This window comes from Electrona antarctica, assembly GCF_951216825.1.
Source record: "Electrona antarctica genome assembly, chromosome: 14".
Lineage (NCBI taxonomy): Eukaryota > Metazoa > Chordata > Actinopteri > Myctophiformes > Myctophidae > Electrona > Electrona antarctica.
The window spans coordinates 26,942,690-26,970,189 of record NC_136795.1 but is presented as its reverse complement, the minus strand read 5'-3'; the positions used below and the strand labels follow the sequence as shown (position 1 = coordinate 26,970,189).

At 43.2% G+C, this 27,500-nt stretch overlaps 1 protein-coding gene across 1 annotated transcript in view; it reads right to left on the bottom strand.

Moving 5' to 3' along the window:
• kcnt2b (potassium sodium-activated channel subfamily T member 2b) overlaps positions 1-27,500 on the bottom strand; it is a gene marked incomplete at both ends in the record, with an annotated part of 108,842 nt that overhangs the window by 41,572 nt on the left and 39,770 nt on the right. Inside the window, 11 exons of the mRNA XM_079521239.1 lie at positions 1-44; positions 1,452-1,616; positions 5,403-5,583; positions 10,004-10,098; positions 11,413-11,496; positions 12,332-12,406; positions 13,237-13,296; positions 14,161-14,209; positions 18,610-18,672; positions 20,158-20,260; positions 22,097-22,176. The exon at positions 1-44 is cut by the window's left edge and continues 93 nt beyond it. Coding sequence (XP_079377365.1) covers positions 1-44; positions 1,452-1,616; positions 5,403-5,583; positions 10,004-10,098; positions 11,413-11,496; positions 12,332-12,406; positions 13,237-13,296; positions 14,161-14,209; positions 18,610-18,672; positions 20,158-20,260; positions 22,097-22,176 — 999 coding nt within the window. The remainder of the gene's footprint in view (positions 45-1,451; positions 1,617-5,402; positions 5,584-10,003; positions 10,099-11,412; positions 11,497-12,331; positions 12,407-13,236; positions 13,297-14,160; positions 14,210-18,609; positions 18,673-20,157; positions 20,261-22,096; positions 22,177-27,500) is intronic.

The window sequence follows — 27,500 nt, the reverse complement described above, 5'->3', positions numbered from 1 at the left end:
TGGACGTCCATCTCAGCTGGACACAGGATCACGACATAGTAATCCTACGCACGCACGCACACGCACGCATGCACGCGCACACACACACACACACACACACACACACACACACACACACACACACACACACACACACACACACACACACACACACACACACACACACACACACACACACACACACACACACACACAATTGAGTCATTGATTCACCGATAATAACAGGAAATATATATATATGGCAATTCTTTGGTGTGCAACTAACTACTGTGCATACATCAAGTATAAATCCTGCCTGCTGTTTGAGAGCTGAATGAGAGAGAGAGAGAGACAGAGAGAGAGAGAGAGAGAGAGAGAGAGAGAGAGAGAGAGAGAGAGAGACATGCTTCAAATGGCAACAGACACATTTACAGGCTTGCGGATGTTCCCAGTCACACGCACGCACACACACGCACGCACGCACACACACACACACACACACACACACACACACACACACACACACACACACACACACACACACATACACACACATACACGTCGATGCACAAACAAACTCATACATCTGCTGTGACATAAATAAGACAGGCGTTTGATCTGCATTAATGCTGAATTAATCCTGCGCTTCGACCGCAGCTGGTATGCTTCTGCAGCGGATTAGAGACAAGACACGCACACACGTACGCACACACATGCACAGTACAAAAGTACAAAACAGCATGCCCTCTTGCCCATTGTGAAAACATTTAACCACATTGACAACAACAAAAATGGTATCAAATGAGGATCTGTGCAACGGTTCCCAAAACTTTCAGCCCGCGACCCCCCAAAATAATGATATTTGAAGTTGAACTGGGGACCCCCAACCCTGACAAGAACTTGGAATTGTATATACAGTATATTACATTTAGTTTGACTCGGTTCCACAGACACATTTTGTTAAAATAGCCAAGCTATTTTCACAATGTTTGCCTCTTTCTTACATAATATTTGACAATTTGGCCAATTTGGTATTAAAAGGGCATCTTTGAAAAACAAAGAAAAGGACCCATACACTGATCAGAAACAAAAAATGCTGTTCTTTATTAAATCGACGTTTAGGTCATTAGACCTTCATCAGGACGGATGTTTTGTCGGTCCTGATGAAGGTTTAACGACTGAAACGTTGATTTAATAAAGAGCAAAAAGAAATGCACGTTTCCGACAGTGTGCATGTCCTTTTCTTTCTTTTTCAAAGATACCCTTTAGTAGTAGTGGATGAATGACTGGTGGAGTAGTGGATGAATGACTGGTGGAGTAGTGGATGAATGACTGGTGGAGTAGTGGATGAATGACTGGTGGAGCAGTGGATGAATGACTGGTGGAGTAGTGGATGAATGACTGGTGGAGTAGTGGATGAATGACTGGTGGAGTAGTGGATGAATGACTGGTGGAGTAGTGGTTCAACAGACCTGCAGACGGGGGTGAGCAAAGAACTCATTGAGGAAGTCCATGAGAAGGTCTATCTTCAGGCAGCTGACACACAGCACCACGTGCTTCTCCGTCTGGGCCCGGTAGCGGCTGTAGTTCCCTCCAGACTTCTGACGCTCCATCCACAGGAAGGCCAACTGCTCGAACTGAACTCAGATATTACAGATGAGAAAGAAGAAGCACTTACTTGAGTAAAAGTACCAAAATAGCAATGTGAAAAATACTTCATTCTTTGTTGCCAAGAAAAAGGAAAACGGGTTGAGACCAACTTTTCTTCCCATACAGAACTCTCTGGTGATCTAGTTTTAAATGCATTCCACTCTGCCAAATGCTTGCAACGGTTAGATATGGACGGTGTACCACAGTGCTGTGTGGTTGGCTACAGGCCGCAAGTTTCTCACTCACCAGATATCTATGTCAGAGTTGTCTTCATTGGCATCACGTATAGCCTCACATACTGGTACCTATTTATTTATAAATCCAACCTTGGCTTGCTTCCCTCCCTCCTACCTTTGTGGGTCTATTTCACACAACAACCAGTAACCACAGCTTACAGCTTCAACCGACTTACTTACTGTCCCTATAAACTATAAAGCTTGAACTGAACTTGGCAAATGTAATTTCCAGTGTGCTAGCTGCCCCTCATAGGAAGAGTGTTTTGACGGGGGCATTAAGACAAGTGCTAATGTATATGCCAAGGATGGGAGGCATTCAGAAGGTGTTTGGAGAGAAAAAAAGGGGAAGGCATATCGACAGAATTAACAGCAGTTTCAGATTCAAATCAAGAAGGTGGGTTGTCCAAATTGAGCAGGAGCAGGTGTTCGCAAAGATGTCCGATGGAGACAATTTCCGGAAATTGAGGGAAATGAGGGGTAATTATTGTGGACTACTGGAGAGATAGAGGACGTCATAGCCATAGAAAACAGATTAATTGAAGTAGAGATCTAGACAGACAGTTGGTTTGAATACTGATATGCTCTCCAGCTCTTCTGTGAAGACTTGGGACTGGCCAAACACATGCACGCACACACACACACACACACACACACACACACACACACACACACACACACACACACACACACACACACACACACACACACACACACACACACACACACACACACACACACACACACACACACACACACACACATGCACATCAAGGGGGTGAGGTAAAGGGGGAGTGGGGGTCGGGTGCTTTCTAAATGTCAGGGGTTATTTAAGGATGAAAGATGGGTAGTGGGCGTCAAGCAGCATATTGGCGATGCAAAGTTCACCTTGTCTTTTTGAGTCAGCTTTTTCTCGCTGGCTCCGTAAAATGGACGTTTTTACGTTAGTTTAATTCATGTTTCATCACAGAACTATGTATTGGATGGGACATGGCTCGTAACAGAAGGCAATAGGGCGCTTGCTGCCAAGGGCTCCACAGTATGTGGAATAAACTTCCACTGGACTACTTTCTTTCACGACGTGTACACACAGACGAGGCAATTATTCATATTTTTAACACGACTCCTGAAAATACAAAATTGGGCCGATGTTGTCCTGAAGAAAGCGGAATGAAGATCAATGGATGCTCTGGTGTAATGATAATGGATTTCGTTATTAAAATGGAATACATTTTGAAAACAGGCTGGGAGTAGTTTATGAATTGATTGGAATAAAAAAATGTATATTTGAAGTTTGTTTATATCAAAAATGGGAAGAATTTTCAAAGACTGAAACAGAGGAGTGGAACTGGTGAATTTGCTAGAAAAAGTAATCATTTTGATAAAACGTTTTTGTAATAAAAAAATACATTTGAGATTAGATGTGTAATTACTAGCCCAAACCATGTTACAGTATGAAATATATGGATAAATCATTGTATAATATAAATTAATAAGGGTTTTTCTAGACACAAGAAATTATTATTAAAATTCGTATTCTGCGAATGACTCCAATATTCTTACTTATTTTATTAGAAATAAGGGCTATATGATTTTTCCAGCTGAGATTCTCATCAATTAGGACTCCAAGAAATTTGGTGAATAGCCAAAGTATAAAATAATGTTTTTAGCTCAAATTTAAAATGACACAGATGCTTTAATGGGTTAAACTAGTCTTTTCCATTTTCTATTATTGCTGAAAACAGCCTATCGACAAGCTCACAACATTGCGATGCGTTGTGAGCTTGCATAATCGGCTATTTCCACTATTTCTGAACATTATCGCAGCATGCCGCGTCACATGTACACATACATTCAAATAACGTTAAAAACACATTCCCCATGTTGATGTACTTCCTGGCCTAAAAGACAATCTTATTGTTAAAAACACTTTAAAAACATGGAACAGAATACGGAAACATTTTGGCATAACAAACCATATTTCTTGTTTGGCAAAAAACCCTGATTTTGTACATTCATGTCACGATGCAGGTTTTGGGGTATGGAAAGATGCTGGCATCTTGACTATCAAAGACTTGTACAAAGATGGTGTGCTAAAATCAACTTCAATCAGAGCTACAGAGTTACAGGTACATCAACTCTGTTCCAGAATATAGGACTGGCCTGAGCACGACCCCCAACCAAGTAGAATCCATCCTAATAAAAGCATCAACTCTCCCCAAAAAGATAGTCAGCTTTCTCTACGATAGCCTATATTCCAGGTGGAAAAAGCCTCCACTAATAATAGTAAAACAGCATGGGAAAACCATCTCCAATTACAATTAGACGAGGGGGTATGGCGTAACATATTACTCAATGCAAAGAAAATAACATGCTCAAACAAGTCCTATGAAACCCAATATAAAATAATACACAAACTACATATCTCCCCAGTAACCAGGAGTAAATTCGACCCCCTATGCTCTCCACTATGCCCTAGGTGCAAAAGTGGACATGGTACCCACAGCCATATGATGTGGACATGCCCACTAATCAGACCCTTTTGGGTATCTATTTAAGACGAAATTCTGAAACTGATTGGAATTAGAATACCATTAGATTCAATTGAATTCACTACGTCTTAGGGGCAGACATAAATACCACACTAACTAAAAGTAACCAACATCTAGTACGAGCCTTGCTCTATGCTGCTCGGCTGTCAATTCTTCATAAATGGATACCGGTAGATGACAGCCCTCCTAGTGTTATATTATGGTTTGAAAAAGTGCTACGCTTAATGCCACTGGAGAGGCTCTCATGTGTCCTACGGGTTGTCGAAGCATGGCTGCCATTGGCGCCTCATATAGGGGATGAGTGGTCAAATGTTACGTGTATTGGAGTGACCGAGGAGGCCAGTTAGATGACATACCAATGGGAAGGTAGGGGTCAGACTTACATAATCTAAGAGATGATGGTGGCAGCTATATTGTGATGTCTAATATACTCAATTTGGTGTGAAACTGTAAATAGGTACTTGTGATTTGTATATACTTTCTGTCCTTATGCCCCTTTGGCATATGTATTTTATGATTTGCATATACTTTTTGTTTTTGTTTTTATGTCCTGTTATTGTACTGTCAACCCATTTGGGATTATGGTTGATCTTACGAATGTCTTATAGATCTTGATCTAAACCCTCTGAGAACCTTCAGGTGTTTAATAGAGGGAAAAAAAATGGGTTAAGTATCGTATGTTGTGTCCATGTGTCATAAGTTCATGTATTGTCCATGTCTTTTTCTGTTTAATAAAAATATTGAAACACAAAAACACATTCCCCTGGCCCAGGCGGCTATAGTAGCGGTCCGGGCACCTGCAGCCTACTGGCGTGTCGCGGGGGTCGACTCCCGATCCTGACGACCTTTGCCACATGTCACCCCCCATCTCTCTCCCCATTTCCTGTCACCATACTGTACACTATCCAATAAAGGCAGAAAAAGCCCCAAAAAAAACACATTCCCCTGTGGGTCGGTCAACGGTCTCGTTCGGCCCACTGTACGTCACCTGGATCGGAAGCACGATGAGAGCCACAAAGATCATGATGACCACCAGCAGCTGCGAGGGCCAGATCTGGGGGGTGACGTCTCCGAAGCCCACCGTGGAGAAGGTGACCACGCAGAAGTAGAGCGAGTCGAACAGCGTCAGGTTGTTCCCCGCCCGCTCCAGATGCTGGATACCACAGATGCTGAGAGGGGGAGGGGGAGAGGGACGCGGGGGATGGCACGAAGGATATGGCCAAGATGCAGATGGTGGAGGAAAGGGATGATGAGCGAGAAGGATATGGCCAAGATGCAGATGGTGGAGGAAAGGGATGATGAGAGAGAAGGATATGGCCAAGATGCAGATGGTGGAGGAAAGGGATGATGAGAGAGAAGGATATGGCCAAGATGCAGATGGTGGAGGAAAGGGATGATGAGAGAGGCAGAGGTGCAAAAGGAAAGGAAAAAGAGTTTCTGGTCAGAAGAGAGAATGTAAGTGTCCATGAATAACACTGATGGATAGCAGTGCTTTATCTGTGTGTTTGTGTGTTTGTGTGTGTGTGTGCGTGCGTGCGTGCGTGCATCAGTGCGTGCATGCGAACTGATATAGTGATGGTGGACATACAGTCCGAGACTCCGAGTGCCCTTTTGTAAGATTGCTTGCTTATGTGCGCGTGCGTGCACGCCAGAGAGCCACATGTGTGTGCACTATCATGCAGCGTATGCCCACCACACCGGTGTGGGTGTTTACCCAGTATTTAGGTGTAAGATGAGTCAACAAACAGACGGGCGGTCACGAAAAGGTCAAAGCGTTTCATTCACGCTTCTGTCTCTAGGAGGACCCTACTGGGTAGTAATCTGCAGCTCTTATACATCCAGACCAGACAGGTGAACTGAACACGTCTCACCTCGTATATCAGCCGCCTTGGAGGCAGCTCTGTGCTTTTTTCTTTTTTTTAAAAATACCATTTCAGACCACTATCTCACTCTGAAACCCATCCATTAGCTTTCCATTCATGCCTGCCTGCATGTCTGTCTTTGCTTCAGGCATAACGTACTCTTTCCTCACAGGCATCCCGGGCTGGTAATTCAGGTCAGTCAGACTGACGGTTGTATCCAACGTATCGTTACCAGTACTTGTAAATCACTGGAAAGCACCTCTGCATGCAAATGATCTTTGTGTGCACATCTCGTTGTTAAATCAGGAGGAAAAAAAGGTTTCCACACACACACACAAGATGTCTCGAATCTAAAGGGTGGATTGCTATGTCTAGTCTGTTGTGTTGCCTTTCATTATTGAAAGGCAAAATGTGTTCCGCTTCAGAGGTCAAGTTGAAGTCTTCACAGATAACTGGTTTAGATGGATTACTCATGTTTCTACCATAAGACCTGATTTTGTATAGTTTCAGTTAAACCTGTTTAACCTGTATATGCACCTGTTTGAGGTACTTATGTATTATGAATGATCATCAATAGAGAAGAGAGGCAGACATCTCCCCTTGTGTGTATTGTACGTATATTGTCTTGTTTTGTTTTCGGTTGTATGTATTGTCAATTGTCAGTCGTTTCGTTTTCATGTATGTTTGATTAAAATTCAATAAAACGTAAATTGAAAAAAAGAAAGGCAAAATGTGACTATACTTTTATTAGAATGACTGTCATTGTGTTTTTTGAGTGGTGCAACCACTCCCTTACGAACTTATGTGTGTGGGTGGGTGCCTGCCTGGCTGGCTGGCTGGGTAGGTATGAGCATGAAAACAGCATGGTTGTTTTTCACCACCTGTGCGCAACCTAACACACACACAAACACACACGCACATATTAACTGTATATATGATGATTTCGGGTGTGCCAGTACAGTACAGTACAGTACAGTACAGTACAGTACAGTACAGTACAGTACAGTACAGTACAGTACAGTACAGTACAGTACAGTACAGTACAGTACAGTAGAGGGTACAGTCGAGGGACCGGCACACAGTAACTCTGTCATTTCTCAACCGTTTCGGACACGGGGCAGCATGTCGGAACCGGCCCCGGCCCCCTGGGCGCGTTCCTGTGGGTCTGGAACTCCCCCCCCCCCCCCCCCCCCGGGAACCCCCACACGGAGTTGCACCACTCACTTCCCACGGGTGTGATTCTTTTTCTTTCTATGAATCTATGAATATTATCATTTGTTTGGTATTGTTGTTAACCTTTTGTTTTTCTGTCTAAAGGTTTACAACCTACATGATTAATGAACCAACCAATCAACAAAATGGAGCCAAGTTTTTTTTTTTACAAAATCTCACTGCTTATACATCTTTCTTTGAGATTTACATTAGACAATAAAAAATCCGACCTTTTCTCCCCGATTCCGATCTTTTGAAAATCATGTGATCGGAGCCGATTTCCGATCACAAGATCCGATCGGGACAACCCTAGCAAATATGTTCAAACCTAAATGATTTGAGTATCCCTGTGACGTTCAATGGTAAATATGTTCAAACCTAAATAAGATGTTATATGTAGTTTTGATAAGCTTGATCCTATAATGATTCATAGACAATTTAGTCACGTTTGTTGTGCATGTAATGTGCACAATGCATCAATGACCTTTCCTCTAGTGCCACTCTACAAGCCAAAATGTCAACTCATACTGTATCTCATAATCTGATTGCAGAATGAACCCTACTGATTTTGGTGACCCTATCCATGGCTTTTCCTCTGGCAACTGGCGGCCCAGGGGCCACATAACATTCATTCAACCTTTATTTAAATTCTCTGAGAGATTATTGAGGGAGACACTCATTTACAATGGTGCCAAGATGACATACATATAAACAACAAGACCAACAAAGAAAAACAATAAATTAACAATAATCTGTTAAAACAGCCACATGTTGACAGCAATCAGTTAAAACAGGTACACAGTAAGTTCCTAAAATGGCCAAGTGATGCTAGGATGTTAAGTTTAAGTTCTTGTTGCAAGAGATTCCAAAAATCAGGTGCACCAACCACCAATGCTGAAAGCAGCCTTTCCAAGTTAAGAGTTGGCAAAAGGAACCAGAAGGCCTAGCCGCCTAGCCAATCACAAGAGCATGTCATATCCCCGAACGGGTATAGAGCGTCGCAGTCCCGCCCCCTTTCATGACGACGCCAGGCCCAGGAAATGAATCCATTTTTCCCATAGACATTTCAAAAAGTATTTATTTAAAGACCTTTTAAGAGTCGTACGAAGCCAACTCGAGTTGTGACAAATCATGACCACAAACACAATATTTTGGACCAAACAAATAATTACAAAGAATAAAACCAACAAAAAAGTGTTGTAACCTGCCGTTTTTTCTACTTTCTAATTCTTTGTTTGGCCCAAAACATTGTGTTCCTCATAGAAAAGTCTATGAGGAACATGAACGGGGATTTCTTTTCCGGGTCTGTCGAGGGGGCGGGACTGCGACGCTCTATAGACTAGTATTATTGATTTCAGCTATTACAATTCCAAACATGCAAACATGATCCGTTTTAATTACATCAGTCTATTAGTAGCTTAATGAATTAAAATTGTAGTGTGTTTTTATGTCCAATATATTAATATTAAAGTTCATAAAGTTAACATATGTGTAACTAAACGCATAAAAAAAATAAAAATAAAAAACTTTTCAGGATTCCAATGAAAAACTAGAAAAAAGGAAATTCAGGATTGCAATTACAAAATTGCAAAAATAGCAGATCTACAAGAGCGTGTAGATTGGCTTTTTTGTGACATAGCATGACAAAGTAGGCTGTAGAGCATTAATTTAAGGAAAATGTTAAAATACGGAGATAAGAGATACTATATATGCAGTGTGGCCCTCTGGAGTGAGTGTGGAAATATAGTGCTCTCCATCGTCCAAGTTGCCCACCCCTGCTCTAGGGCCCATAGCTTTCGAGTCAAACTAATTGGATTCCGGGCTCAGTGTGACGACACACCTGTTGTGCATAATCGATCTGAATAAATCAAGCATCCCCACGTGCACACACTCAGGAAAGAGCCTCTGACATGAGCAGCATATTTCCATCTGCTCTGGATTGTACCACGTTGCCCTCTCTGCAATAAATGATGTTATAATGTCTACCTGTGTTGCTGTCACAGGAGCAAAAGCCACGAGGTGGCGTGTAGCAAGAAAACTGCTACAATTTTCTTTTGCCAACAGCTGTTGATGGCTGCCAAATGACTGTGTGATGTGATTGTTTGGCACCGGGCTCCGGGTTGATGTGAAAACAAAAATCAAGGCTGGCTATAAAACAGCTTTTCACAAAGCTGGGCATACACTGTACGATCGTGTACGGCATACACAAAAAACAATGGAGCTTGCACAAAAACAAATTTAATCCACTGATTTACACTTGTAAACCTGTGACAATTAAATTGATTCTGATTCTGATTTTGAGACGAGTCACCACATGAGACTTGAGACTCGACTTAGACTCGCCCGACTTAGACTCGCCCCTCCAGCTCTGATTTCCCCCCCCTCTCTACCAACGGTAACAATAATTCATGCACCATTTTGCCTTCCCATCTATGTAAAGTACAGTGCTCTCTCATCCACCCTGACAGTGGTGGTGAGCTTTTCTACCATTTTGAACAAGAGCTTTTCTACCTACCATGTGAACATGAGGCAGACCAGTGTGCTGATGAGAATCACCACTTGATTGAACATGGCTGAATGGGTCCTCTGGATCGCTCTGTGAAAGTCATTCTTTTACAGATAGAGAGAGGGAGAGAGGGGGGGGGGGGGGGGGGGACAAAAATATGTTGTATTCTTAAAAGTATACAGTAAGACAGTGGTCCTCAAATGTTCTCATGGCAAGGACCCCCAAATTGATATGTTTTTGGCCGCGGACCCCCATCTGAAAGTCTTTTAAGATTTTTCGCAGTCGTCAGCGCTGTTGCCTCACTCGCTAGAAAGTCCTGGATTTGATTCCCGCTGGAGACGCTGTGACTGTGAGCGTCCTGGAGTTTGTATGTTCTCCCCGTGTCCCCTAGGGTAGGTACCCCACTACCCTCGCAAATGATATGCAGTAATCCTGGTTTCTACTGCCTCCCGCTGCACTGGTCAGCCAGGGCCTGATGGATGGGGGAAAAGAACTGGTAGGAATAACGCGCTGTATTAACATATTTTGCTGGTGATCCCCTAGAACGGAACCACCCCAAGGACCCCTTGGGGTCCCCGTACCCCACTTTGATGACCACAGCAGTGAGAAATATACAATAGAAATTGAGCAATTTTGTATGACGATTGGGGTGAAATACACAAACAAAAGTGACCAGACCATAATATTGAATCTGACCGGTTCTTTTGGATGTGAAAGACAAACAAAAAGGACAAAAAGATGGAGTTTGACAGAACTTTCAGTAGTTTTGCTGCCGAGTTAACCACATTAACCTTAGCATCCCTATTCTGAGGCGAACATTCCGCAAAAATAGATGATCTAATGCAGATTGGCTCTAGGAAGCGATTTGATGTTGAAGTATAGTACTGTTAGTCCAAGAATGTTACTTTTCAGGATTCAAATTATAAAAGCAAAAGCAGCAGATCTGCTACTTTTGATACTTTTGTGTGACGCTGTAGTCGTGCAGTGTGATCAAGTAGGCACGTTAATTTACGGAAAAACACCAAGTAAGAATATGGAGAGGGGTTTCTGCCTGACAACAGCGATAATGTAGTATTCCTATTGGAAAGGACCACAATGGAAATCAGCTTTCAAGCTTTTCGGTGTTTATCCTTTTTACTGCGTTTTCACATGTACAAGCGGATACGTCGATGAAAAATTCAATCAATCAATCAGTAGTCCCCTGGGGGGACCCCTCCCCCCCACCGCCTGTCAATGAAATATATTAGAGTTTCAATTATTATATGGCAGAGAGAACACAGTGATTGAAGAGACATTCGACATTGATGTGACACAGAGGGACACCTGCATGCCCCAGCGGAAAAACACCAAACAAACAAAGGCCATACAATGAAAGGGGAAGAAATGGAAATATCTGTTGATAATGGTGGCTCACTCACTATCATGTTCTCCAAGGCATGTTTGGCCAGCCAGCAGTTGAGAAATACAGGGATGAAGAGATTTCTGAGGGAGGGCAAAATCACCTGAAAACAAGAGTAGAAGGAAAGCGTGGTTGTGGGTTGTGTGCATTCATTCATTTATTTAGTTTCATCTTATTGTTTTATTATTACAGTGACAGTGCACGATTAAAACGTTATTGCACCAGAGTTAGCTATAGTGGCTAATTCATTTTCCTTGGGTAGGCAGACAATAAACAATCACAACACATCAAATACATGTGAGCTAAAATAATCAATATGACAAATATATAATAAAAACAATACAAGGGTTTGTGGGTGAATTGTATTCCATTTCTCCACTATAAAGATGTCTTTCTGATACCCAGTAGTAACCCCTTCATTGTTTATATGCAACTGCAGAGTTCCTGGACAGGAATAGGAGTGTGAGGGTGGGTGGTTAATGACCAGGATAAATACACACTTACACAGTAGGATGCTGACCAGTAATGGCCCCACCCCCTACTACACGCTGCACAACTTTAAAAGTCAGCACCAGGGGCCAAATATAATTCAAATCTGGGGTCTTTTTTATTATTATTAAAAAGAGGTTGCATGCAATAACTTTTTTTAAATGATTATTTTACCAACGTTTCAACTTTCAACACAATAATAGGTCTTCTTCATTGTATGACATATAATAACACCCTGAAGAAGAAGACCAATTATTTGTGTTGAAATTTGTGTTTCTTTGAAACAGTTTTTATCTCCCGTGGTCAGCAGCAACTCCTCACTACTGATGTGGCGCTCCCGTTCCATAATTTGGGGTCCTTGACACGGACATAATGTTTGAGAAGCACTGTGTGTGTGTCTCCTTGAGAGTCAGTCCTGTACTCAGTGTACTGAACTGAAGTGAACTCACAGTGATCATGAAGGGCACGGCACTGATCATCTCCAGAATGAAGGGAACGCGTAGAACTTGCTCCCAAACGTTACCCTGGAAACACATGTCCCGCATGCAAGCACGCACACACACACACACACACACACACACACACACACACACACACACACACACACACACACACACACACACACACACACACACACACACACACACACACAAACACACACACAGATGGGGGGGGGTTAGTCAGGGTTGCTCCTTTGTCATGGTGACCTTCCGGGATTACCAGATAACAGATCTTGACCGGTGGTCAGAGAAGTGGGATAAATGGCTTGGTTTCTACACTGTGGCAGGCCAGCGGGAGGGACAAAAGGGGATAAAGATTGTGCAAGTCGCTCCTTGCCTTTAAGAGACAGGTGACATGGCTAAGTCTCCGCAAAGCCGCCCCGTTCAATTAGGATGTATGCAGCCCCAGTTTCTTTTTTTCCACCTAGCTGTCCTCATTCTCTCTCTCAGACTGACCTGAGTGTGACCGGTGTGGGTGGACAGGCACTGTGAAGAGCCACAGGCATCAATCAGATGGAAGTGCTGCATGAGCTCCCAGCCTACAGTATAGCCTGGATAAATAAAGCTTCTACAAGCAGGGGTTCCCTAACGGTGTACTTACAGCACTGTACCTACCTGAGAGCAGTGGTGGACACTACAGTAACAAAGACACTTACTTAAAGAGTACAGTTCATTTTGTGAGTATCTATGCTTTATCATTATTGGACACAAATAGCAGATCTACAAGCTCACAACATGTGTCCCACCGTGGCACATTGTGAACCTGTTGATCTGCTATTTGTAGTGCATTAAGTGGTTACGGTAGCCTGACCTATTATGAGGTAATTAAGGAGTTGCTGCTAATGTTAACTCACCTTGTAGCTGAGATACAACAGCAACATGGTTTCTGAAAAGCTGATGAAAGCCACAAGCACCTGTAGATACAGAATGAAGAACAAGTGTGCGCGGGGTGGGGGGGCGAGCAGGAGATACAGAGAGAGAGGGGGGGGGAGGGGGGATAAAAGACACAGTGCGACCATAGCGAAGTTAAAAGCTGTATAGTACTAGAAACAGAGGCATGTGTGTGTGTGTGTGTGTGTGTGTGTGTGTGTGTGTGTGTGTGTGTGTGTGTGTGTGTGTGTGTGTGTGTGTGTGTGTGTGGGGGTTTGTGGGTGGGTGTGTGGGTGGGTGTGTGGGTGGATCCCGGTAGGTGCTTTTTGAAGATTGATCATCCCAGGGAATGGCTTTAAGTGAAGCAATAAACCAGAGGTACTGTGGGGGAGGCTGGAGATGCCTGTCATCAGTATGTCATTGGTTCTTATGGGGGGACCCCCAGAGTTCTTCTCTTCTGGGGTCCCGGGCACAAAACCTTTTCAGATGGTGGTTCGCAGCCAAATAGATGTCACAGTGTCACAAATTCATGAAGATAATACTACAAAACAATAAGCAATGCGGTCAGTGTACTGCTGTAGGCCTATATCAGCAATAACAATAATAACTTTATTTGTACAGCACCTAGCTATCATACATAAAATGCAGCCCCCCAGGGGTAAGTAAACAGTGCATTGAATAATGCTGTGTGTGTGTGTGTGTGTGTGTGTGTGTGTGTGTGTGTGTGTGTGTGTGTGTGTGTGTGTGTGTGTGTGTGTGTGTGTGTGTGTGTGTGTGTGTGTGTGTGTGTGTGTGTGTGTGTGTGTGTGTGTTTTGAAAGCGTGTGTAATGTGTGTAAGGCAGCCCATGCAAACAGACTGCAGGCATGTTTACACAAGCATGTGCTGCTGGTTCACAGTGTGTCTGACCTGCAGAGCCCAGAGGGGCAGAGGCCTATCCACCCAGATGATCAGTTTCCTACAAACACACACAGAGAGAGAGAGAGAGAGAGAGAGAGAGAGAGAGAGAGAGAGAGAGAGAGAGAGAGAGAGAGGTGATGGGACATAAGAAAGAACAAAGGAAAAGGCAGAGAGACAGAAAGAACATCAAGGGAGAGAAGACGTAGTGATATTGAGAGGAATATAGGCCTACTATATGTCACACGGGGGACCAATAAAGAAGATATATTTTGTCCCTGTTCCCTCCTCCACATCACAGAGATGCACTATGGTACGCCATAATCACAACTCATGTTCAGGCATTACGTTTAACTCCTTCAAACCGGGAGAGCGTCGGTGTCATTTACTGTTTTACCTTTATTTTGTAACACTTTGGCTATTCAAAAATGGCAGATATGCAAGCTCGCAGCGCATCACTTCATGAGCTATGAGCTTGTAGATCTGCCGTTTTTAAATACAATCTTTGCTTCTCGGGAGTCCCTGGAACAAAATATATTGAGATGGGGGTTGGCGGCAAAATACATAATATATTTTCTTTTCCAGAAGACATTTTGTAGAATCGGCCTCGGGTCTTGACGGGTTAATTGCACTGTTTACAGCCAAGGAAGCGTAGCTGCTGCAGCTGGAGAGAAGAGCAACACTCGCACAGTGACAGTCAAATGTAAATTACAGCATTATGGTGAGAGAGAAAGGACTTTTCATTTTCTTTCTTTTATTTTCTCTTTTATTTTTTCCCCCCATGCAGCCCCAGGAACCCTAGGGCTTATCGTGACTGCTTGGCTGCCTGCGCCTCCGATTCGCTCCTATGAGTCTGGCTCAGTGTTGTTGCCAGAATGTGTGAAAGAAATAAGCAACCAGTTCTATGAAAACGAGCCCAAAAGAAGTGACTAGGCCATTTGAAGATAGCAGATCTACAAGCGCACAACGTGCAGGTTTTTTTGTTTACCCTTCCATCACCAATCACTCCTGTCCTCACTCCCAACTCATTAGTGGCCTAGTATGCTGCCTGTCCCCTCCGTTCTTGTTTGGCAGCAGCAGCAGCAACGCCCCACCTGCCTGTGATTGGCCTACCGACACTGCCCGTCTTGACTGTCCTCCGAGCTCCGTCCGAGGTGGATATGCTGGATGCCTGGAATCCTGGATAGTCTGATGCGAGGTTACTTCGTGGTGGGAAATAATACAAGTAGTATCATGGTATGATACAAGAGAACGCTAACTTGTACGTTTTATTTTTGTAGAAGAGGCAAACTAATATTGTTTATGCCGTTTGCTTTGAAGGAATAATTGATTGAACATGCACGCCATAATATGATTTGGGTGTGTTCTAAAATAAAGTGTTTGTGTTGAAACATTATTGTACTATAAAAAGGTATATTTTCCCTTCATCTTTATCCTTTTTAGTGTAATATTATTAGTTGCCCAGGCGGTGCGTAACCGTCTGGGCACCCGACTGGTAATCCAGTCGCAGTGTGCCGCGGGTTCGACTCCCGAGCCTGACACGGCCTTTACTGCATGTCTTCCCCCATCTCTCTCCCGTTTCCTGTCAGCCTACTGTCTGTCCCTTCAAAAACCAATAAAAGGCGTAAGCCGCAAAAAATATCTTTAAAAAAAAATAAAAATAGTATTAGTTTACTATGATTAGATTAATACACGATAATCAACACTTTATTTACCCAAATCAAATCATAGTACAACATACGTATTCAATCAAAGCAAACGGCATAAACAATATTAGTTTGCCTCTTCTACAAAAATAAAACTTACAAGTTAGTTACAAGGCTGCATTCTGTTGCGCGTGCCAAGCTGTCATTTTCTTGTATTATTTATTTCTCAATCTCACCACGGAGTAACCTCGCGTCTCAGAGGACAGTCAAGACGGGCAGTGTCAGTAGACCAATCACAGGCAGGCGGGGCGTTACCATGCCTATGCTCGGACACAAACGGAATTCACGCAGCAACTCCACCTGAGATCCCTCTGTCCTCGAGTCTCAGCAGGCTATGGTTGTGCGTCACTGAAGTGAGTTCAGTTGTTCATGATTGCATATGTTGTACTTTACTATTGGTAAATTGTGGTAAAGTTAATGATTGTTACAGGTACCTGTATAGATCGGTTTATGTGTAATGCACAGTGCACATGAAGTATTTAGCCTATTGTAGGTTTCAGGGAAATGCAATGATCACTAAACGTTAGAGAATATCGAATGTCACTTGGTGTATTGTCTATTAAATGTTGTTTAAGTATAATTTATGTGTTTCTATCTTTCACAGCAAAAACCATAATCGTGAAGCCTCACCAACTCAAATCCCAAATGCTTGTGTGTGCAATGGAACAATAACAGGCTTAAACGGAACTCCACTTAGTCTATGCATTCTTACCAATGCACCATGGTGATGTTGAATATCCTGTGAGCCCATTTTAAACCTATAACTCTATTTAACAAACACAAATCTGATATGGGGGTCCCTGGCACAAAATATTTGTATAGATCTAGGGTCCTTGGACAAATGCATCATTGTGGGGGCATTGTAAGCAGACATGGCAACACTGGTCTGGCTGAGTGGGAACAGGAGGCAGCGGATCTCTTCACTGAGCTCACTCTGTCATGGCCCTTATTCATTTGGAGCCAGAGCTTAGCCAGTGTCACCAGCCTCCAATTAGATCAATGGGTCCCTGAGCACGCCTATGGCACACCCCCAGGACCCCCTAACACTCGCTTAATCCTCCACCCCATCCTCCTTTCTTTCTCTCTCTATCCATCTATCCTCACATCTCCATATTTCAACATTTTTCCTCCCGTAAACTTAAACATAATACAAGAGTGTCGCACAAAGGCAGTGAAAATAGCCAATCTACAAGCTCACGAACGTGGCATGTTTTGGTCATGCAAGGTTTCCATGCGACAGCGGCGAACATGCTTTGTCCAAACTGGCCAGGCCGTTGATTAGGCCGCGCAGGCACAACATATGTATTATGTTGGCAAATAATCCATACAAGTGGCACCGTGACAAATGGCTGTGGAAATGTAATGTCCAATATCATGCATTGTGAAGCATCGGTTTAAGTCAAGTTCCATTGATTGTGTTACACAATAGTCTGGAGCTGGTCCGGTGCTGCCGAAGCTATCATCCCCCTGGACGCGCGGCTCCCTGACCTTTAGTTCCAGGCCATTGTGATCACTCTTAACCCATTAAGACCTGGGGCCCATTAACTCATTCCCTGCCAATTACTCGGGGCCTGCCTGTGCGCCTGGTGCCTGTCGCGGTTGTGGTTCCAGGCAAATGGAACCACACGCCCCTGGGTTGTCCCAGGGGCGTGCTTCACTTTTCAATACTCCCAGGGATGGGTGGGACTGAAATGCCAGTCGATGTGTTAACTACGAATGTCCTCTAAATCAGTTTTCTGAAAAACCAATGTTGATATATCGTTGCTGTCGGGCACAAACCACTTATCTCCATATTTTAACTTTTTGTCCCCCCCCCCCCCCCCCCCCACAAAGTCACAAAGTAGCAGTTGTGCACGGATACAGGTCAAGTGGGCACCTTGGACATCTGGGCACCTCGATGTATAATTGGCTATTTTGTAATTTAAGTAATGTAAAGTATACATGATGTGAACATGCACCATGCATCATTATCAGACTTCATTTTATCCTAGCAATTTGTAGCAGTTAGAAATATTAGACCTTAATTGTCGAATGTCAGGACGGCATCCCCTTTTGGTGTTTTTACACTTCTGGACAGGAACCCCTTTTGGGGTTCTTGTTGCTATGTACAGTACCCTGTATATAGCAACACTAACACTTTTGTAATTTTTGAATAAATACGTTTTTCAGAAAAACTAGGTCAGGATTTGGAATGTTTTTTTAGAATCGGCCTCAGTCCTAAATGGGTTAAGCATGTAATGATTACTATGCTTACTTTCTTTTAATGAAACATATTCTTCAAATATATATTTCCTTTTTACATTTCGGACAATCGATCTTAAATCGAGGTGCCCAGATGTCCAAGGCGCCCACTTGACCTGTTATCTTGTGGACATAGACATACATTATGAGGTTTCCACCCAACAGAGATGTTGTGCACTGAAGCATCTCCATTGCAGGCACGTCGCTCTATACCAAACAGATTTGGCATTACGGCTTACGTGCTTTTAAACTCCGCTATGCACTTTCCCAAATGTGTGTCGGACTGTCGGCATAGTGGATAGCAGGTAACGCTGCACCAAAATACCATTTAGGGACAGTGCAAGCTGCCTTACCCGTAATTTGCGGGCAGCGGCTGACTTGCGGGCAGCGTCGCGGGTATTCGCAAGTTTCCACCCGACAGAGGTGACATATAGCTCAAATCTAAAATGACACGGATGCTTTCCCTGGTCTTAATGGCTTAATTAGACGCCTGCATACTGCATGTGCTTCTTACCAATCAAACTCGCTCCAGGCGCGGCCCGAGGCGTTCTGTTTGGTGCAGTTTACTCCGTCCACGCTGGGGGTGGGGTGGGGTGGGGGTGGGGGTGGGGGGGGGGGGGGTGTCAACGCAGAAAGAGAAACATGGGTGAGAACAACGTCCTCTCCAGTGAAGACGTCGGAAAGAAAATGACCATCACCTCACACAGGACTGACCCCATCCTCTGAACCAGTGCTTCTCAACCTTTTCAGGCCGTGACTCACAAAAATAATCACAATAACAGGTGACCCCTTAGGCCCCTCCCAAAGAAAAATATCATATTTGAACAGGGGACAACCTCCAAAATAATATTTGAACAAAATAATCATATTTGAGTTGAGGCATACATTTAGTTTGACTCTGTTTCACAGATAGGTTACACATTGTGAAAATAATAGCAGATCTATAAGCTCACAACGCCTCACATTGCGAGGTGTTGTGAGCTTGTAGATGGTTTCCTCCACCGTGTGTGTGTGTGTGCGTGCGTGCGTGCGTGCGTGCGTGCGTGCGTGCGTGCGTGCGTGCGTGTGTGTGTGCGTGCGTGCGTGCGTGTGTGCGTGCGTGCGTGCGTGCGTGCGTGCGTGCATGTAATGCACAATCTATGTAAAGCACCTTGGATAAAGGACGTGCTATATAAATGCACCATTTACCATTTAAACTATACTGTCACATACCCAGCCTATATTTGCCCTGGGTGAGGGGAGTGATAAGCAGCCATGCAGGGAGAAAAGCTTTCCCTTATTGGTCAGTGTGGTAGTATCTTCCGTAGGGTTATTATATAGCAGATGAACAGTCTGAAAGCTGAATTTTTTTATAGTGGTACTCAAGTACTTTACTTAACTCAACCTGTGCCAGAACAAGATAATCTCGAGAATAGCTATTTAATCCTCCTGTGTCAATCACGAGTTTACGAGATTTGATTAATAAGCATTAAGCCAGCATTAAAAATAATATTTTTGAATGGTAAAGTGGCCTATCCGAATCCGACGTGCACGCGGCCGCACGCGCACGCGTGAGACAAACTATGATGTTTAGGAGCTTATAAAACATTAAAACAAGCTAAGCTAATGATTCTGCTGATCCCAGAAAATCGCCCCCCTCCTAGAGCGAGGCTACACTACAGCTGTGGAAGTCTACACTTCCTCGTTGGTCAGGGGGCTCTTCTTCTTTGGTTTTTCACGCATTTCTCTGGCACTGGCGCCACGATCTCCCCTAGAGGGCTGGGATGGATTGTGTATTTTTTTTTTGTATTTTTTACGTGAAATGTCAATACTTTTACTTCTACCCCACTACATCTCAGAGGCAAATGTTGTACTTTTACTCCACTACAATTATATGAAAACTGTATATTTGTATTATTATTACTATTATCCCTATATATATATTTAGCCCATTTGAAAATAGCAGATCTACAAGCTCACGATGCATACAACGTATGCCGGGTGATCTCAACTATTGAGCACTGATACTGTAAAGACACCGCTGCTATCGCGTCACCACATTTCCTGACTTTATTTCGCTCACCAGTCGTGTCTCTGCTGCTGTGGGTTGTCCAACAGAACTCTGACGATGTAGAGGAGACAGCTGAGCACTTTCAGTGCAAAGTTGAACATTCGCACACGGAGACCTGCAATGCAGAAAGAGGAGAGCACACCTGGGTCAAACTCAACACACACATGGCATTCTAAGTAGGTAGTGGACAGTCAGCCGTCACACCATCTGCGGCTTCCACCTTTTGATTGGTCGTGGGCAATAGCTGTTTAGCCGATTGTGGTAAGCTTAGATTCAACTTTAGGTATGGTAATATTAAAGTTATATGCAATGTTAGTATAGCTAAGTTTAGGAATGTTTTGGTGAAGTTGAATGAATTAATATTAGTTAAGGTTAGGGACTGTTATAGTTAATTTTAGATAAGGGTTTTGATAGATTTAATGAATTCTAGTTTGGCGCAGTGGTTAAAGTGCTTCCGCACCACTGCTGAGTCTGGAGGTTCGAATCCACCGCATTGCATTTGTCGAGCGTATATACGAACAGAATAATTGGCCCGTGTTCAGGGGAGGGAAGTCAGGCAGGGGGGGTGCATTATTTACTCCTACGGGCGGGGGGCCGGCACCTGTCGGCAGGGAGTGTTGGGTGGGAGGAGTAGGACAGAAGCATGTCCTCCCAGTGGGGGCTCCTCCCTGCAGTGACAATGTGGGGAGGAATCAATAACGACAAAATTGAAGAGAAAATGGGGTAAATACATTTTAATTCTTTCAGCTAAGACTCTTATTTTAAAGGCCCACCGGGACCCAAGACGTGAACCGGATGTCAAAAGTGTGTTGTGACGGACCGACATCTTTTCTTTCTTCATTTTGTAAGCGCGATCAGCGTTTTTTTAGTTATGGGCCATGGAATAAAGCTTGTTTTGACCACAAACGCAATCTGGGAAAAGAATCCAAGACAAATGCATTTTTCTAAATCTGATGGTGCGTGGAGGTGATGACGGGGGCAATTTTCACTTCCGGTTCATGTCCGAGAGAAACAGCTGGATATTACCTAGCCAACCTACAAAGAAAATGTCCATAAGATTTTTTGATTCTGTATTATCATTCATTATCATGTATTGTTATTATTATCGTTGTTAATTTAAAGTCTGTATTGTATACAGCTGACAGGATGTGTTTTCATGTCTCCTAACACCAACAGACCGTTGATACTATATCTCCAACGTAAACACAGAACAGCCACACAGGCCCCTTTTCCACCAGGGTTGAACCGGCCCGGTTCTTATAGCCAGAGCCCCAAAATTGGGATGTTAATTATGAATTGAGTGGGCAAAACCATAACCTATAACAAATTGTTATAGGGTCAATATAAGTAAATTAATATATGATAACCCTTCCACAGTAGTAGCCTTTTCATATTTTCAATTCTTTGCATATTTTCCTATATAATTTGCATATGTACAATTTCAAAAAACTCACGATACAATAAATCATTGCCTTCGTGTAAGTAATCAACTGGGGAAGTTTCATGGTGATAACTATTAATTAGGCTACATTATTACCTATTCACCTATCTACTAAATAACAAAACAGGCTTCTCCTGTGGAAGGGTTATCATATATTCGTTTTCTTATATTGATCCTATAAACAATTTATAGGATCAATATAGGTTTATAGGTTTCAATTTTGTGGCTCTGGCTCATGGACTTTTCCTAGTGGAAAAGGGGCCACAGAGTTTGGACAACAAGACGAATAGAATAAACCGAATGCATGGAAAAGGTTGAGGGCAAACAAGGCACACACTGAAACAAACAGCCAACAAAAAAAACAACAACAAAAAAACTTAAATAAATGTCTTCAAAACACAAAAAAGGATAAAAAAGGAAACTCGTAATAAACCCCACAGAACGGAGCGGGCGCCCAAATAATGAAACACGGAGGACGGAAGGAAGCCTCAAACGCAACAGATAACTCACTGGATCTTTGGTTTTTGATGAAGAAGAGCTTGAGGCGCTCCTTGAAAGTGTTTTCATTCACATAGAACTCTACCTGCACCCTGAAAAAAGGGATGGAGAGAGATAGACATAATATAAAGAGACAGAGAGCGAGAGAGAGAGAGAAAGAAGGGGTTAGAGCAGTGGTTCTCAACCTGTGGGTCGGGACCCCCCGGGTGGGGACCCCACGTGTTTTGGGGGGACCCCAAAAATTGTCACGGTGAAGTGACAATTTAAGGACTTTTAATACTTTTAATACCTCAAAAAAGAGAAAAGAATCACACTGTGTGAACTGAGCATTGCAACTATACTGTTATATTTACTGTACTGAACTCCAGTACTACTTGTACTGTACTGTACTGTACTGTACTCTGTACTGTACTGTACTGTACTGTACTGTACTGTACTGTACTGTACTGTACTGTACTGTACTGTACTGTACTGTACTGTACTGTACTGTACTGTACTCTGTAGTGTACTGTGTACTGTACTGTACTGTAGTGTACTCTGTAGTGTACTGTGTACTGTACTGTACTGTACTGTACTACACATACTGTACTCTTACTGTACTGTATGTGCGCTGTACTCTACTCTACTGTGCGCATACTGTACTGTACGCGTAATGTACTACACTCTGTACTGTGTTCGTACCATACTCGTACTGTACTGTACTGTATTCGTACTGTATGGTATTCATACTGTACTGTACTCATACTGTACTGTACTGTACTGTACTCATATTGTATTCATACTGTACTGTATTCGGACTGTATGCATACTGTAGGCTACACGTACTGTACTGTACTGTACTGTACTGTACTGTACTGTACTGTACTGTACTGTACTGTACTGTACTGTACTGTACTGTACTCTGTACTGTATTGTACTGCACTGTACTGTACTCTACTGTGCTCCGGTACTGTACTGTACTGTGCTTTACTGTACTCTGACATACATACACAGGTATGGACAGACATAGCTGGTAGTTGGAGCAGCTGCGCCACTCAAACAATATGATTACTGCATCAAAAGTAATCAACAAACTATGCTATAAAAACTGGTCAAACATTCGCCAAATTGTCAAATAATACATGAGGGAAAAAAGTGTCCCCAGTTCACATGTGATTATTTTGGGGGGGTTGAGAACCACAGGGTTAGAGGAAACACCTCACATCATGAGGTGCGCCGGCGCATTACAAAGCATGTGTACAGTGGATGTAGAGGGAGGGAGTGAAGGGACAGAACAAGAAGAGAAGAGCCTGGGAAATGGAAATGGAACGTTTTGCTGCCAAGGCAGCAGCAAGCAAGCAAAGGGGGGAATATACCAGAGATTACTGGACACAAAGAAGGTGATAATGATTATTTGAACACAGCTAAGTTAGTAAATGGGACGGTTTGTACTAGGGGCTGGTATTAAAGTCTAATGGCTTTTTGGAGGAAATGGTGCTCTCCTGTTTGTCTGGCAGCCCCACGGCCCCAGACAGCTGCAGTCAGTCTCGTTATCTCCACTGATTAAATATAGACCAACAAATTACTTCCCTCTGATGTTCATCTCAACATGAGAGTCCATAATTACTGCTCTTTCTCCTTTTCCTATCTTTGGTCATCATTGTGTGACACACACACACGCACGCACGCACGCACGCACGCACGCACGCACGCACGCACGCACGCACGCACGCACGCACGCGCGCACGCACAAGAACTGTGAATCTGAATTTGGGTTATTATAGGAATTATTACACCATTCATACACACATTACAGGTGGCCACAGACCACCATGCTCGGGGTAGAGGCAAGATGAGGCAAGATGCTACACACAAGCTTAAAGGACCACTTCACTTTTCAACCTATCTTCATATAATAGGTCCTCACTAATAATCATGAAAAAATGGCGCAATTTCTTTTCCTACTCGGCCTGTGTCTCATAGGAGGGCTGTGGGCAGTTCAGAAACCGTCCTCCAGTGACATCATCGATGGGGAATACAAGCTAATAGAAACTGCAGGCTTTCTAGTCCTGAAAAGTTGCAATGCGAAAATGGAAGCCATTGTTCTCACGATAATGAAAATCTAAACATTTTTGTAAAAAGATTGTGTTTAAAAAATAATCTGCCTAATGATGATGTCACTGGAGGACGGTTTCTAAACTGCCCACAGCCCTCCTATGAGACACAGACTAAGTAGAACAAAATCGTGCCATTTTATCATGATTATTAGTGAGGACCTATTATATGAAGATAGATTGAAAAGTGGTGAAGTGGTCCTTTAATTCGGCCACTTTCAGAGTTAAAAATGAGTTAAAACTATATAAAAGGCTAGATGACCAGGGGGTCATTTAGAGACCGCTATACAACATTTCTCTGCAACCTAATTTATGCTCCATTGTACAACATTGTTGTGGACCAAAAAATAGCCAATCTACAAGCTTACAACGTGTTGCGGATGTCCATCCATCCATCTTCAACCGATTATCCATAGTCGGGTCAGGCAACATGTATCAGGTCTCTGAGACCCGATGAAGACCAGAGGCAGGCGACTAGAGACGGACGTAGTTTAGAATCATACATGTAGAACCATGTCCGTCCTACTTCCTGTCACAGCTGTTAGTTTACACCAATGTAATAGCATACATTATGATGATGATGATACAGACATCACTTGATTATTCATTTGATTAGCTGCAGTTGCATTGCTTTCTTTCCTGCCATGTTTTTAATATGTTACAGTTTTTAACCTGCCCTAAAGCAAACTACAAAATCAGTCCAGGGGTTTCAATTCCCCTTTAAAACGGTTTTGTCGTGTAGCAAATCTTTCTTTGGTGTGGACTAGGCTTAACCTATAGTCTCGCGAAGCCAGACAACTATTCTACAATCTCCGAATGCTATATAGAGTCTGGAACTACACCTCCTGAAATCCGAGTAAGGAAGCTGCCATTTCCGTTCACAAAAATATATGTTAAAATATCTTTACATTTATTTATTTTTATTTCCATTTCTGCTAAACAACAAGATATGCTTAGATGATTTCTATATTGGGATAAATTTGTGCAACTGTAAAGTGTAACAACTTTAACCATGTTTTATACGTTGGCTAATGGCTATGCAAATCTTTTAAGCAAACATTTTCACCTCAAATCTTTGCTTCTGGGGCTCCCTGACTCCCTGGAACAAATATTTTGAGATGGAGGTTGGTGGCCCAATGTGGCAGGTCTGACATGAAAAAGTTTGAGAACCAGTGATTATAGTTTTTTCAGAAAACGATTATAGGATTTAGAAGACACTGCGAGTCCCAACTGCCAACAGACTTCTCTAAACGCACGCACGCACGCACGCACGCACGCACGCACGCACGCACGCACGCACGCACGCACGCACGCACGTGGATGACAAAGACCGATGGCTGTCTATAAGATCTCCTGGCTCAGAAGGGGGTCTTCCGAGGACTTCCACCGTGACAGTAACCAAGCATCTCATATGGTCCAGTCACAAACTCCCCCCCCCCCCCCCCCCAACACACACACACACACACACACACACACACACACACACACACACACACACACACACACACACACACACACACACACAACTCTGGGGAGGAGGGGGACCCAAGTTTCCTCCTTGTTGCTATGGTGACAGAAATCCGTTCTCTCTCTTCCACACACACTCTCGCACAAACGCACGCACACACATACACACGCACGCATGCACACAAGCAATCGAGTGTGTGAACACACACATGTGATATGTGTTCAGTGATCATCACAAGCGACAGTCCCCTGCTCTCTCCAACTTGTTGACAGCTGCCTTCGCCCTGACTGTTTGGCACCAGTGATGGAAAACAGAGGCCAGATACCAGAGTAGATGTATTATCATGCACTGCTCTCTCTCTCTCTCTGTCTCCGAGATCCCCATAGACCACCACGGTGTGTAATTGCACTTTCTGATTAGAAAATTACTGTAGCTGATGGAAGGGGCCGTCAGGAATGGATGGCATGCCCTGATGACTAATACAAATAGCCGATCTAAAAGCTCACAACACATTAGTGTTGATTTTGACAGCAAATTATGATTTAAGAGTCTTTTGAATAGACACTGGATGGAATACCCTGATGCCTAACAAAAGTAGCCTCTCTACAAGCTCACATCACATATTTGATATATCATGCATTGTGTGAGCTCGTAGATCGGCTGTGTAAATGTGTAAATCAGGCTTGATGGTGAGGAAATGAAGGCAGTGTGGTGTGGGAGGTGCTGGTGGAAAATGCTAATGGCTCACAGCATCAGATCTGCCATGGTGGTAATGGACATGTTATAAATGTGTCGACGTACAAAGTGACTGCTGCATCTTCACAGCTTCGTGTCAAAAGCAAGGCTCTCTATAGTAGACTATTGGCTCCTAAAAACAGTGGGTCGGGAGTCGGGACCCGTGTTCGGGTCGTGGACCAATATTGAGTAAATATCAATAAAATAAAATAATTACATTTCATAAATTAAAACGTTTGGGAAGATGGGAACCACGTACTGCTCTAGACCTGCAACACTGATTGGAGAAACCAACGTTGCATGCTCAAAATGATGACATGAACTAGCATCGTGCATCATTAAGTCCGGGCCTTCCACAACCCAACCCCATTATGACTACTAAAGTAGCTCCGGTAAAATTGCCAGGCATAAATTGTGACATCGGGACAAACAGTACTTTTAACATGACATGAAGGTATCCCGCGAGGCAACTTTCTGCTTGTCACACAGGTGTTAAGTGCTGCCATTACTCCCCAAACCATGTGTCCTGTGACAGCCAAATCCATCAGGCACTGGCACCTACATTGCTGTCCCCCAAAACACCACCATCTCTTGCCCAAACTTCTTTTGAATTCTTTCATCCTGCTTCTCATCTACATCTCATCCATGTTCACTTTTAAACCCAACCATGGATTTGCAGGTATCTCCAGGCACCCGAAACTAGAGGCAAGCAAACTGACACTTTTGACCTCAGGCCTAACAAACTAATTGTTTGGTCTCCGGTTGGCTGTCATTTTTGGGCTGAGTCGGTAGGGAATTTATTTTATTATATATATATTATTTTTTTCCGCGGGAAGTATGGGTAGCAAGGCTGCTCTTTTTTGTTTGTTTTGTTTTGAAGCTCTTTTCCCCCTGCTTCACCTCTCTCTTCTCTATCTCTCTATCTGTTAACGTGAGTTACTTTATTTTACCTTTTTCCTTCTCCTAGTGCTGATGACTATAAAAAACCAGAGAAATGACTGATAACTGCTCGGCGACTTGTTATTGACAACATGTAGCCTAGTTTTTGTTTTTTCTGTCCTCCTTTTCTTTATGAATTAGTCAGTGCCTCTTTCATTTTTTTCTCTCTCTCATTATAGTT